The 15,532-nt window shown below is 34.5% G+C and overlaps 1 protein-coding gene across 15 annotated transcripts in view; it reads left to right on the top strand.

The window, feature by feature from the left end:
• LOC149780571 (uncharacterized) overlaps positions 1-12,269 on the top strand; it is an 85,744-nt gene extending 73,475 nt beyond the window's left edge. For all 15 annotated transcript variants that reach the window (XM_089937613.1, XM_089937616.1, XM_089937628.1 and 12 more), the window contains 4 exons: positions 2,851-2,976; positions 6,069-6,212; positions 8,751-8,862; positions 12,095-12,269. In XM_089937613.1, the coding sequence (XP_089793739.1) occupies positions 2,851-2,976; positions 6,069-6,212; positions 8,751-8,862; positions 12,095-12,221 (509 nt within the window). In that variant the 3' untranslated portion in view covers positions 12,222-12,269. The remainder of the gene's footprint in view (positions 1-2,850; positions 2,977-6,068; positions 6,213-8,750; positions 8,863-12,094) is intronic.
• Positions 12,270-15,532: the final 3,263 nt, after the last annotated feature.

The following is a 15,532-nucleotide window of genomic DNA, read 5'->3' on the forward strand; positions in this document are numbered from 1 at the left end:
GAGCCAGTTATCTTTTGTTTGCCGCGCAAGAGCTCTTCAGTCAGGAAGGTTTTAAAAACGGTGTTTGTTGAATCCGAACACAGTGGACGTTTGCAGACAAAAGTGTAATTTATCTATCGAGAGGGATTACTATAGTTGATTCGAGTGATAGGTTTGTATAAAATTGACACTGCATCTACCACTATTCTCATATTGAAGAAATATGTCAAAAACCGGCAAATTACATGTGAGCGTAGCTTTGTCGAGGCAGTAAAAATTCGCACAATTCTTGCGTTTTAGGGTCTATAATTTCAATTTGGTGCAATGCAAAAAAAATCATTGCTTTACTGAAAGAAAAATATATCAGGAGCAAAGTGAGTCATATATTATGGCTGAGTACCTTGATGAACGGTAATAGCAGCCGGAGATCTCGAGTCAGGTGTAGAATGGAGTGTTTCGACTTACCTTGTCTCTTTTATACATATAAACAGGGTCCGTTGACAGCATAGGTTATAGGGGGTTTCACGGTTGCAACGGAGTTACTGATCGTAGCGCCTAAAATTACCTCCCTAAGTTCCAATGCGCATGCCCACAAAAAATTCCCAGTTCCGGATAGTTCACCGTTCTACACTTGGTTAGCGAAACATAAAGTCAACAAAGGAAGGAATCTTAGCTGTACTACAGATCATTATGGTTAAACTAATGAATCAATTATATATGTCAAAAATCTTTTGTTCATACTAGGATAATAATTATAGACATTAAATCAGATAATTAGAGTCAGTGTCCATACTTAATGATATCAGATAATTAAATAATACTACTTTCCATACTTAAATGATATCAAATAATTAAATTAAATACATGGTCCATACCTGATATTATAGATTCATTATCCATACTTTCAGATACATTTGTAGGAACATTTCACTTTGCTCTCCGATTTAAAATATTTATTGCACATTTTTGGCTACATAACTTTAACGAAAACAATCTCAACAATTTGCATTCTTCATATGTTGATATATCCTTCTTTCTCAGTTACTTTCGCAAGGCTAATAGTTAGTTTATAACACAAGTTAAGAAAGTTATAACACAAGGTCGATAAGAAAATTATAACACGAATTCGATACGTCAGCTGATTTGTAATGCAGAATATTTTAAACCAGAAATTTATTTTAAAAAAGGAAAAAGGAACACAGTATTTTAACGTATTCAGAGGAACTTAACAAAGCAATCATTACATTAGCTATCATAACGATAAAGGAGTGTAATTAATGCAGACGGAATATTTATTCATATTTGGGTGTAAATATCGTACAATATTCAGATTAAATAATATGCCCAATGACGTTTTTATTTGTTTCATTTTCTTGTTGACTTTTGAAACATCAAGTATCGGACGGTACATGCAATAACTTTCAGCATGATTTTTCTTTGCTTATGCTGACATGTAATAACTCTCAAATTTGCTGGGGTCTTTAGACAATATTTCGGATTGCCACCAGCAAACTCATCCAAAACAGCCTTCTAAAATTAGTTTAATTCTGTTTAACTTTCCTTGCATCAAATATGTAAGTTTTAAAGATCCAGTTATTTCACAGATTCCGTTCTATTACTTTGGTTCGCCTTTTAAATCAATATTGATCCACGTGACCGGATGTGAAATTGCAAACAGTATTATTTAAAAAAGAGACTGCTTGTAAGACAATGCTCTACAAGTCAGTAATAAATGAATACTCACAAATATTCATATTTGTTGTATTTATATATCAGTCACTTTTTCTGTCTTAGCATCATTTTATACTCGTTTTTAACCAGAAGTATGTTTATGTATAAACATATGCGAACACACATTCATTCGAGGATATACATACCCATGCACCAGAAGAAATGAGACAGACATACATACAGACAGACAGGCAGATAGGTGAAAGACATATATGTCCTATGCATGCATAGTGTGTCTAACATCGATATTTCTCCAAATTGTTTACTCTAAAAGTTCCAACCGTTCAAGGAAATAAAATTAAAATAATCATCAAGGAGATTCGCACGTGCGGCTGTCTGTTCAAGCGTGGTTGACATTTGTACATTTTGAGAAAAACTCAAGTTATTTCATGAAAAATATAATGAACATTAATAGAAAAGCAACAGTCTAAATCAATAATAAAAGAACCTTAAGAAGTTAGAAATTTGTTCTCGTGGTTGTTCAACCTCCATTAACTGCTATGATTGAAGCTGTAAAAAAAAATAATCATATTTTCATTATTCTTCAAGCGAGATAAATTGCAAGAACTTTTTACGCAGCGATACACTTTCGCAAAATCAAATAATACAAACTAGAGCATAAGGTAGCAATGGAAAGATTATGAAGTTCTGAAATGGGCAGAGACTATTTATTTGAAAGCTGGGAGCAGCACAAGTTAGTGGGGAAAAAGATGTAAAAACAATTGATCAAATATTGATAGAATTTCTTTTTAAGATATTGAGATATCGATCCTGCTTGCATAATGTGAGCGGTCTGTCACATTTTCTTGATCTACATCTGCCATCTTAATTGATTGATCTAGCAGGAAGTGAGTTGCACCGAGATGCCCTCTTGTGTTTTCAAGGGGAGGTACTAACCGTGAAACCCCCTATAGGAGTAGTTCGAGGAATTTTTATCACTCTGTGTGATTTATTTTTCCTTCAGGCTGTTGATTTATTTCAACATTAAGCTTGCGTCGGCCAACTCTAAGATCTTCGATGTTGCGTTTGGAGTTTGATATATAACATCTTTTCAATGATGAAACATTTTATAAATACAAAACGTGGTGGTTCTCAACATGTCATATGGAACATTGCTCATCATAAATTTTCTTATAACAGTTGATCTTCTAGGCAGTTGTGCTGACAAAATCACGAACTGTGCGGCCTATGGATCATCCGTATGTACTGATGCAACCTACTCCGGCTGGGTGACAGACAACTGTGCCAAATCATGCAACAAATGTTGTAAGTATTTGTCATGCCAATTCTTATCGAGTTTTACCTCCACAATGTTACAGAAACAAACAGTAACCTACCAAGGGTAAATGACGCCCGGGCCGACGATGATAGCCCAAAGGAGTTTTAACGTCATAAGACCTCATATAACCGCCCCGTCCGCCCCCCCCCCCCCTTCCGTTAGTACGCTACTGGAAACAAGAAATCAGCTGCTAGAAGGGACAGCACTCTCACCTCGGCAACTTCCTGTTTTTGCATAAAAGCAGCACACGGAAAACGGGGTGGGGGTGGGGGCTAGAATACCTCATAGTACAAAGACATGGAAATATCAATCACTCTTTTTTCCTGATTCACCTGATTTCCATTTAAACAGAAACTACCAGCAAACATCAAATAAGAACAGGTTTTTGTTTCGATACACCGAGCAATGACACTGGATATTATTTGAACGATCATTAATGTACACTATGGCATAAACAACATGTGTTACATTATCTAGAATGAACACGAATATTGTCATCTTCGTCTGGGTTTATGTGTTATTGCCATACGTTTACAATGATGTCATGATGCTGGAAGAGACGAATATGTAAACTGTGCATTGTTCATTTAAAGGGCAAACAGTACTCAATCTAGGGTCTAACAATCGTTAGTCTAATAGGTAACAGTTCTCAATCTATGAGCTAACAGTCCTTAGTCTAATAGATAACAATTCTCAATCCCTTTATCTATCAGAAATTAATATGAAAGAATATTTAACACTTTACAATTTTACGTCTTAATCGGACAGAATGTGTTGATTGATGGAATGATTGGGTGTTGCTGACTGTCTTTAACAGGATATCAATACAGGAAAGACTATATCGTGCAGAGGTAATAGGTCTTATTGGAAATAAGATGGATACAATCATTTTGAAGACGAAATGAAATCAGTTTTGAGGAACCAGCATTAGAGGAAACGAGAAAATTGCAGTAATTTCTTTTAGGTCACAGTCATAGAAAACTTAAGTTAAGGTTCTAAAAAAAGCATTTTTTCTTTTCCTTCTTTTCCATTTGCAAATATTTCACAACCCCGTAAATTAAGATTCCTATCGTACTTAGCATTAATCATAACGAAGCTAAGACAGTTCATTCCACGACACGATCTCTTGCCCCTATGATTTTGAATCAGGCTCACAGTCATAGAAATTTTTCTTTCAAGTTTAGATTGAAGTTTGAATTTTCTCTACGAACATAGGACTGTTCAGTCTGCAACACGTGCCATCGCCTCTTTTATCGCGGGGTCAAGGTCACGGTCACATCAGATCAAATTTGCATTAAGGTTTTGCTCAATTTTTTTATTTGCTTATATTTCCTAAACCCTCAATTGATTTTGTTCCTGCATTGGTGGAAGCATTTTGAGGCTGAGATTATTTATTCTGTGCAAACGTTATCCCATTTAGATTTCTGGATTCGTACTCCCTTCCCTTTAGGTTTAAGATCCTGTTGGGTCTGTTTCCTGGTCCTGTTGGGTCTGTTTCCTGGTCCTTCTTTCCTTTTAATTTCAAAGTTGTAAATCAATAGTGACCGTTGCGGTAAATGTCATTTGAGTTTATTTCTGTAATATTGTTCGCCCTTTGATGTCTGTGCTTTCTTTGTGTTTGCATTTGTTGAACAATTTTTAATTCTGTGTTCTTGTCTGTTGTTAAGGACGGGCTTATATATATATATATATATATATATATATATATATATATATATATATATATATATATATATATATATATATATATATATATATATAATTTTACGCAGTTTCAGTCTGTCGAAGAAAATAAAGGTGACAGTATTCTGTGTATTTGTTGATCCGTGCATGCATATTTTTTCTTGCTTTCATTATTATTATTATTATTATTATTATTATTTCTAAAAAGTTTAAGAATTTATTTTATTTTTCTTCTTTGGCTAGAGATGTTTCTAAAGTGAGAAAGTGATCATGATATAGTCTTATTATTCTTTGAAGCTTAGTCTTAAAACAGACTGAAAATGTTTTGCTTTGATCATGGACTCCACTTATCGGTTCAGGCCATTTTGTTGTTTGTACTAATTAAGACGGACATTTGTAATTGGCGGATTCGAACCTTTTATCGAATCGATTTCGGTTTTTCTGTTTGTTTGTTGGCTTTGTTGTGCTTTGTTATTAAAACGTTTATAATGAATCACTCTACGACATAAATGAGATAATTTGTTTTATCAAAAGAATGACATATAACATCAGTTTGTCATTTCAGTGCATGCACAGAGAGAGAGAGAGAGAGAGAGAGAGAGAGAGAGAGAGAGAGAGAGAGAGAGAGAGAGATCTAAGCAACATTTTGTAAAATTTTATACATTTGTTCAAGATCACAATCAAATGAAGAGCAGTCCAATGTTAGTAGACTGGTGCATAAAACTATTAAAAATTCCACTTGCATTTTAAATGGGTCTAATGAATTGACGTGGGAATGAATTATTACCTTTTGAAATGGGCCTAATTGATTGACCTGAGAATGAATGATTATTAATTTTGAATGGGTCTAATAGACTGACCTGAGCCTGAATGAATGCTCGAGCCGCCATTTCAAATGCCGTAATTTCTTTAACTTTTAAATATTTTTATTACAGTTTGCAATTTATTTTTCTCTTTTAAAGAAAGATTTTCTACAACCCTTATCAACTCATACATAGAAACAACAATTAAGAATATTATCAAGAATTTTTTTGCGCATTTGTATGTTGGGAGTCAACAAAACGCATAATTGTGTCTTCCCTGGGAACAAGCCATGGCCGCCGAAAAGGTCTGATCAGGACAGGATTTGAACTTGTACACCTCTGTTCGCGAGTCTGGCAGGCTAACAGTGAGACATCACGGCGTCACACATGGCTTACGCAAGTTGCGCTCTTTTTCTTGGCTTTGACTATTTCATGTTAATTTTTCGTTGATAAATTTTAAAAGAAACCCCGGTTTTGTTCCTGCAATTATGTAGAACGAGTATTTGCCAAGTTCATTTTAAAAAAGTGGAAAATGTGGCTCATTCAATCATGTTTAATGTGGAAGCTTTATTATGTCTTCTGCTTCTCGACAGCTGGTGCATTGATAAGTGGAACTGGCCCAGTGACAGGTGGAACTGGCCCAGTGACAGGTGGATCTGGCCCAGTGACAGGTGGAACTGGCTCTGGGACAGGTGGAACTGGCCCTGGGACAGGCGGCATGACCGGACATTTATCCGGTAGGATCGATTGCAATATGACCAATTTGTTCTTCTAACGTTGTTGACCTTGACATTTCTTTATAGTATCAGCTTGGAATGAGTGCCCGGTTCCACAATCATGAGTACTTGCTTTTAAAACCTATAACATGTCTCACTTTTTGCAACTATTTTTTATAAAATAAAATAATCTCACTACGTCATAAGTGTGAGCGCTGTTGGTCTCTGTGATATTCTTCAATCACATAATGTCTCTCATTTATTTGATAAAATTTAAATTACGATAAAGGCGGGTAATTTTGATCACCTCTCTACGTCACACGCGCGTGCGCTCTTACTCTTTATGATATCTCACAATAGACAATACAACTGAAAACAGGAACCTCGCGATAGCAAAATTCGAAGATATTAAATGGTGGGTAAAAATAGGTCACATGGCGGGTACATTCTGTTAGTTGAAGTTGTGTCAAATATACTTCCAGCTAGGGCCAGTAAAATTACAAAAAGATTTGATGTATTGAGAATTTAAACTGCGACTATTTAATTTTATTGGGCAGCGTAAGAAATACATAAGGTATAATTATATTAGTGTATTAGATTCTGCTTTCATCTTCGACATAATTTTGACTACATGTCGATATTAATGATAATTGTGAAACAGATTACAAACTTAAAATTTTACAATAAAAGGGACGCATGATGCAAATAAACTTTTAATTAGCACTGCGCCCCCACCGAAAACGCGATCATAATTACGTTAGTTCGGGTAGAATAGGTCATTATAATTAACAAACCATCTCAACCTGCATTGAGTTAATATAAAAATATGGTTGGGTTTTGATGGGTGTTTTATGACACAGCATTAGGAGTATGTTTACTGCCAAGGCAATCGGAAAAAAATCGTATTGACCAAAGTCATATCGCGAAAGCTGACACTGGCTGATCAGATAGTACCGTCGGTCGCGAATCTGCACGCAAACAGAGAGCCAACGTAACCTTAAATAATAGAAAAATAAAACATACAGTACACGTTTCCTAAAGAACTACAAATATAATTTGCTTTAAAATTAGTCGGGGGGGGGGGGGGCGGCGAAATTTACAAGATAATAGGTCCTCAAATAGTATCAGTATTGTACTTTGATCCGACACTCATCCAATGAATAGATTTTAACAACACTGGTTAGTGCGTGATAAATCCTGTCATACTGTTTCATTCGTGCTGGTATTATCGTTTACTGGTAAATTAGATTAATTAAAAGTTACCCGTGTGACTGAAATTACTCGTCTTTACCCTATATTTGGTATTCTAAAATTTAGTGTGGAACTATACACCAAAGTATTAATTATGTAAGAACGCATTATTGATGTGTGCAGTATTTTCTTTGATATTGTGCAGTATTTTCTTTGATACTGTGGCAACATAAGATGGCTTCGAATAACACAAATAATGTTTTGTTTTTGTTTAGGTTCTTTTGTTGGTTTTAACAGCACTTTCAAAATAGTATTGACTCTTTCATGCCCTGAAAATGGGAGCTAAATGCTTTATCCAGAAATAAAGAAGTAACATTGAAACCTATTTTTTATCTCTTGGACCTAAGTATATTTCGTACCAGTAATTACCACCAATTATTTATCTAGCATTTAATAGGCCTTTTATCATCTCTCCGATATCTATGATGCATCTCATTTTTGGCATAGTTAACTTCCCCCCCAAAAAAGTATTCACACTCTCATACGAGAAGACCTACACAAAATTAAGAAACAATTTCTTCTTTTTTTCTTGTTTCTCCCATTTATAAAAATAACGCATTCCCATAATTATCTGCGTACACAAACAGCAGAGTATAAATATTGCATAAAATTCCGTGGGTGTCGGCAGATATCAAGGCCCACAAAATCTCTGATGGAAGGAATATTGTCAGTATTATAATAATCAAAATGGTATCATCATTAGCGTGTCCTTTTCCTGATGCAATATATATATATATATATATATATATATATATATATATATATATATATATATATATATATATATATATATATATATATATATAAAATATATATATATATATATATATATATATATATATATATATATATATATATATATATATATATATATATATATATATATATATGTGTGTGTGTGTGTGTGTGTGTGTGTGTGTGTGTGTGTGTGTGTGTTACACAATTTTTTAAAATTTTATTTCATTTTTTTTAAATACATTTGTTTAAGGAGGAGGCTTTCTGGGAGTTTTCAGCGTATCTATTACCAGAGAGAAAGTAATTTGTAAACGTGTACAATGAAATATAATTAGTCATTGACAGTGTATACATGGACTTAAGACAAGAAGAATGAATTAATCTTGGTTTTGGCAATTCTGACTCCAACTCAGGTTTGACGTACATGATCAAGGAGTAAGATTAGTGCGCTCAAGATTAGTAAATACGTGGGCATGAATTAATGAATCCGAAAAAGAATGAAGCAAGTGCCAGTATGTTATCCATGTCATTCAAAATTTTGCCTGATTTTATATCGGAACGTTTTTTCTTCAGGGTGTGTGTACAATACTCAGATTTACCAGCAAGGCCAGAGCTGGAATGATGGCTGCAACTTAAAATGCACGTGCTCCGATGGTACATCAGGGCAATACACGTGCACCGCACTGTAAGGATATTTATAATATTTGGAGTTTGTTATGTTTCTTTCTTATTATGAAAGCCTATCCACCATCAGTAAAGACTTGAAACCAGGAACTACTGCAGGATTCACGCTGTTTCTTGACGACATGGCCAGTCTGAGTTCAGTTTGCGTTCTCCAACTGTTTCGTAACTAAGTGACCCATCTAAGATGCATTCGCATTCTCAGACAGTGTCGCGACTAGGGGACCTGTTTGTCTTACGAATAAACAGCTCTTATAACGGGACAATTCAGAACCTTATGGCAGATAGATTTTATTCCCGATTAATTATTTTAATACGGTTCTGATTAGAAGAATTGTAGAGTGTTGAGGCTGGATCAACGGGGGGGGGGGGGGGGGGCTGGCGGTGGTGTAACTGTATTTTAACTCCAACTTTATTGGTATCTATATTCTAGTGTATGATTTGATACAAGAGACTCGACCGTCCAGTTTGTTAATGTAACAAACCGTACACAATATTACAGATCAAGCAGCGACCTGACGAAACCGGAAGTGATACCAAACAACCGAAAGTCATACTAGATACAATGGTATAATTATGCTGAAAGCAACGTTTTCGGCACATTTTTACCTCTGCAAACTTGTACCATTTAACAACACAATCATCATCAATAATATAAACAGATTTTAATAAAGAATGCAGCTAAGACTTAGAAAATTACTATTTCGCTTTACTGGTAATTTATAATTCATACTGCATTGAAACATGCATTTGTCGTTGATGTTTAATTCTGCTATAGAGTTTTAATATTTGAATCATTTTACTATGATGTTTTGTTGTGATAGAGATCTTATAATAAAAATGAATCAAAATCATTTACACTACTGCTACTGCTACTATTAGTTTTGTTGCTGTTGTAGATGATGATGATGATGATATGTGGTGGTAATATGTATATAAATTATCATAAATATATTTATTATTATTATTATTATTATTATTATTGCTGACGATCAGAAGAAGGACAAGCAAATGAAAACTAAAATGAAGTAGCAATTACACTAGCAGTAGTAGTAGTAGTAATGGCACTAATAGAAACAGTTGTAAAACATGTCATTGTATTTTTTTTTTTGATGAATTTAAGTAACTGCCTTTGTAAGCCAGACTTATGATCAACTAAAGCTAGCGTAGCTCATGGTGTCGGTAATCAAGCTTGGCATTTTTCGGGTAGGTTCTGCTTAAGCCAAACTCAGGTAGACGTTACGCCAGCCTTTTATATATATATATATATATATATATATATATATATATATATATATATATATATATATATATATATATATATATATCTGACCTGAGCGAAATGTAATGATTGAAAGGCGAATCTGCCTTATGAATGTTTTTATTAAAGATAGACTACATGCATAATTATCAATATAGATTCCTTTAATTCTTGTATTAAATCGTTCGTCATTTAGTACCATATGTGTGCATCATTTACTACCATATGTGTGACAAGTTTGTGCTACGTTCTCAAATACACTAATGTCCTGTTTTAAAAGTTACGGTAATTCTACTTCAAAACAGTATCGGCCACAGACATTTGTCCAGATTTTAAAGTCAGAATACTTGCACAATTTATGTTAGGATACTCTGAAGTTGACAGTACAACTTTAGAGAAAAGTACAATTTGCATTTAATTCATCGTCGAATTTTTAAATGTTATATTTATTTAATCATTACTAATTATATTCCTCGATGTTATCGAAACGTTCTGGGAAGCAAACTAGTCGTAGGTTACGAATTTCGTCCATGATCAAATCCTATAATATAATTACACAGCTGTACCAATCCACTGTAGCAAGCATTTAGATCGGTTACAATTGCATTAGGTAAAGAAGAAACTAGTTGTTACATCTAGATAAAATACAAGGCTTAATGGAGGACATATAATTTTGAGGGCATACGAATATAACATTACTTACCTACGGGTTAATCCAACTCTGATAATAGGGCAAATTAGTAAATAAAAATAAATAAAAATTAAGAATATAAAAAAATACACATTCCTCATTTTTACTTCGCTTAAAGCTCATTGCAATAGTAGTACACCTACACAGTTATAAACATGATATCTGTTAAGTACGTGTCTATACTAAAAGAGTTCGTACCCTTTACATATTGTACGTGTCTATACTAAAAGAGTTCGCAACCTTTACATATTGTACGTGTCTATACTAAAAGAGTTCGTACCCTTTACATATTGTACGTGTCTATACTAAAAGAGTTCGTACCCTTTACATATTGTACGTGTCTATACTAAAAGAGTTCGTACCCTTTACATATTGTACGTGTCTATACTAAAAGAGTTCGCAACCTTTACATATTGTGAGAATACATTTCACTGAGTAGGACTCACGGTACTAATTTAGTTCCCATAGTAAACCTATGCAAACACCATGATATTAAAAGTTCAATAACGTTAAATTTTACGTGCTCATGATCAAACCTATATTTATTAGTATAGATGCATCCTTAATGACGGCTTCTGTGTTGAGAAAAGGATATGAGCCGCGGCATTTTCTGGACTGGCTTGTGTTTGAAACATGTGATTTCAATTCCGCACCAAAGAGTCAGGTGCTGATTTCAGTAAAGAGTGTTCCAAACTCAAGGCTATTAAAGGACTGAAATTTCATCAATAAAACAATAAATTTCATCAATAAAACGTATACTTTTTCAGTCACAACTAGAATAAGCTTTCACAATAGTATTTTTTACTAAAATTTGTCATTATCAACCAATGCAGACCAGCCAAACCCATATATACTCTATTTTATCTTAGTACCGTGTGTCCTGTGTCTGCTTTCCTAATATGGTAGCGCAGCACACGTAAGGCAACCTTGACAAGCAATGTTCAGTGGTAATTAATATGTTAAGCACAAGTTAATAAGTTCCTTTAATATAATGTAGTTCTAGGCAGATTTTCGCAGGTACGTATCGCCTACAGGCCCTGTTGAGATCGAGTCATGCACGGTATAATTTTTGCGAGTCCTGACCAAAAAGAAGGGTATGCACTCACTACGGCATGTGTGTGTGTGTAAAAATATATATATATATATATATATATATATATATATATATATATATATATATATATATATATATATATATATATATATATATATATATATATTACATCGCGTACAGCATTACTCCTTCAATACTTTTGTTATAGTTTCTGATTTGGCGTTTTACAGATGTGTATCATGGCAACTCCCGTCAGTCTGTACGCTCAGTCCACCAGCCCCAGGAAAATGTTGCACAACTCCCAACTGCCCCGCTGGCTATAGCATCCAGTACCCACCAGGGTACCAGGAGAACTAAGTTTTTATTGCTACAATTGTTATAAAATAAAACACTGTACTTATAAAATACCGTCTTCTTCTGTTTCTTGAGTATGTATTGAATTACCAGTAGCGTTGGCCAAAGGGAAGATATTTCCTAGCGAAAACTTAAAACAATTTCACACACCCTTATTCGGAGAAATTGAACTTTGAGCGAGGTTGAGGTTTAGTGTAAATCCAATCAGTAGTATAGATGTGAGGGTTTTAAAACAGATTAATAGCTCTTGAAACATCCTCAACAAGCCTATATGAGAATGTTCTGCAACACTCAGCCGGGTTAGATCATTTTAAACCTCCTCAAACCCTTATACTGAATGTTCTAAAGGGTTATTTCTGGTTTCCAAAAAACATCATGGACATACCAAAAACAATAATAATTCTTTTTGAAAGGAACGACCATCATGCTTTCGTTCTTCGACCAAATTCTAAATTCTTGATTAAACATGTTTGTAATTTTATACGGCTCCCTAACAGAAAATAAATAAATATCCGCTGATGTTTTGCATGTGTTCCAAGGTCATGCAAACTACAGCACAATGAATCCATTATTGATTTTATTTACTGCAATGGTTTATAGCGAACCAGATAAAATAAAACAGTACTGCAATAATCTGAATAAATTTTGTTTTACACATTTCCTTTCCGAATTATTTCACATTGTTAACTGTTTACTAGTTTCTCGTCATCTGATTGCTTGGTGATCACTATCTTGATAAATACATATATTTACACGTACCAGTTTTCTTTCATTCTTTCTTTAACATGGTTTTCGTCATAGTCTTTTAAAGTACAATACTAGTTTTCATATATTTCCTTTCCACAAAACATCATCAATTACTTAACATTACATAAATGGGAACAACATGATGTTGAAAAAAAAAGCAAATTATGTCAAAGTGTCTTGTATATTATGTAATTTAATTTTGTACATAACAACAATTAAAAGCACCAGAAACACAATAACTATTTTTGTTTAATTAAAAGCCGCCTATATTTCTTCTTTTGTAAATCTTTCACATTGAATCATTTATTCTACGTTTTTACATATCGACATTAGAAAATTCGAAAATGATCATTTGGTAGAACATGATTCTATTATTCTCTCTCTCTCTCTCTCTCTCTCTCTCTCTCTCTCATATACTCAAGAAAGTAAAATAGGCCTGATGAACCCTCCTCTCCTACGGCAAAGCACTGTATTCCAATTGCCTCTCAATAACCTACTTGTGTCGCTGTGCCGTGGAACACCAAAACTAAAAACTAATCCTGTTAATATTTAAATAAAAGAAATCCAGCCACTTATTTTTATGAAAACTCTCATATATATATATATATATATATATATATATATATATATATATATATATATATATATATATATATATATATATATATATATATATATATATATATATATATATATATATATATATAATTACACCCTTGTGTTGTCGGGGCCTCGAGTGGCCGAGTGGTCTAAAGCGCTCTTCGTTACGGATCACTGCCATCTCACCTCTGTCTGCGGCGGCTCGAGTCTAAGATTCAGCCAATGTGGGTATGTGAGAAAGCTTGCCAGTAGCTTCTCGAGGGTCGATGGTTCTTTCCGGGGTTTTCCCGGGTTCTTCCTCCACCATTAATACTAGCCGCCATGTATAGCCTATCGTGTGCTGAAAAATGGCGTTAAACCCCACAACAACAACAACAACAACAACCTTGTGTTGTCATTTTGTTCTTTTATCAAGTGTACATACATGCATACATATTGGACACACAAAATGAATTCATGTGCTCTATTCATCATTCGACTGATTTAGTTACTCTCTAAATAAAGATTATTTTCACAGTGCAGAAAATATTTCGGTCTTTATCTGTACTTAAGCAGCTTTGGCTGCACATGATCAAGAAGATCAGTAATTTGAAAGTGTGACACGGGCTCCATGATTCAAACTTGAGAACAATCTTTCCCTTTAAACAAAGTCCATTCGCTCAGCAACCATTGATATCTTGTGTGCGAGTAGATCCTAATTTTAGATTGAAAAACACATGCTGCACGAACATATTTTGATTCCACACACTTGTACTGTTTACAATATTTTTCTGCACGAAAACTGGAAGAATGCGTCGCTGCGCAGGTATCATGCGAAAACAAACGCCAAAATAACCAACAATAGTGTACGTATAATGTCCAGTAATCAACTCACGTCCATATTAAAGCAATATTCGCTCTCATATCAGATATTGACCTATCCAAACCTTGAGTCCATAACATTACTCCGAGTATAGTTATGCACCCTTAAACCCGATGATTTTGTTATATGCATTTATCTGAGTAGAGATATACCAGTTAGTTAACCAATACACATGACACCATCGTCTCGCCATTGTTTTCAGAGCAGGAAACTTTCCTATATTGCAAGCAGCAAGTACTTCTTTATCTATCATTACTGAGTAGTTTGTAATGATAGCTTTAGTTGTTGCTAATAACCTTTGTTTTGTCACAGATTTCGCCTTTTGCATATTTTGAAGATAGTGTTATAAATAAATTGAAATCCGAATACAATAAAGCGTAGTTGAAGTGTGTAAGTAGTTCAACATCACCATCGCAACAATTTTGTGCAGCCTTAGAGACAGTCTTGTATGGCAGTCTACACGTTGCCTTAGAGACAGTCTTGTATGGCAGTGTACGTGTAGACTTAGTGACAGTCTTGCATGGCAGTCTACGCGTAGCCTTAGAGACAGTCTTGTATGGCAGACTACGTGTAGCCTTAGAGACAGTCTTGTATGGCAGACTACGTGTAGCCTTAGTGACAGTCTTGTATGGCAGACTACGTGTAGTCTTAGAGACAGTCTTGTATGGCAGACTACGTGTAGCCTTAGAGACAGTCTTGTATGGCAGTCCACGTGTAGCCTTAGAGACAGTCTTGTATGGCAGACTACGTGTAGCCTTAGTGACAGTCTTGTATGGCAGACTACGTGTAGTCTTAGAGACAGTCTTGTATGGCAGACTACGTGTAATCTTAGACATAAATGTGGATGGTAGCTGTACTTGTCCCTCTTTCTACCCACCATAAATTTTGAAGACTAATCTCTTTTCACGATAGGTCTAAATGACCATGATGATGGTACCAAATTTGCTTCCACATTTCTTTGCTATCATTTCCCATCCAATAAACCTACCCCGTAGCCACGCCCATAAAGATGATTCAATTTCTATAAAATTCAAACATCTCTCTAGTCTCATGTTACAATTCCAAATATTCATACACACCCGTTCAGTAGTGCACGTACTCGCAA

This window comes from Sinohyriopsis cumingii, chromosome 16 (assembly GCF_028554795.1).
Source record: "Sinohyriopsis cumingii isolate HCF-2022 chromosome 16, ASM2855479v2, whole genome shotgun sequence".
Taxonomy (NCBI): Eukaryota; Metazoa; Mollusca; class Bivalvia; order Unionida; family Unionidae; genus Sinohyriopsis; species Sinohyriopsis cumingii.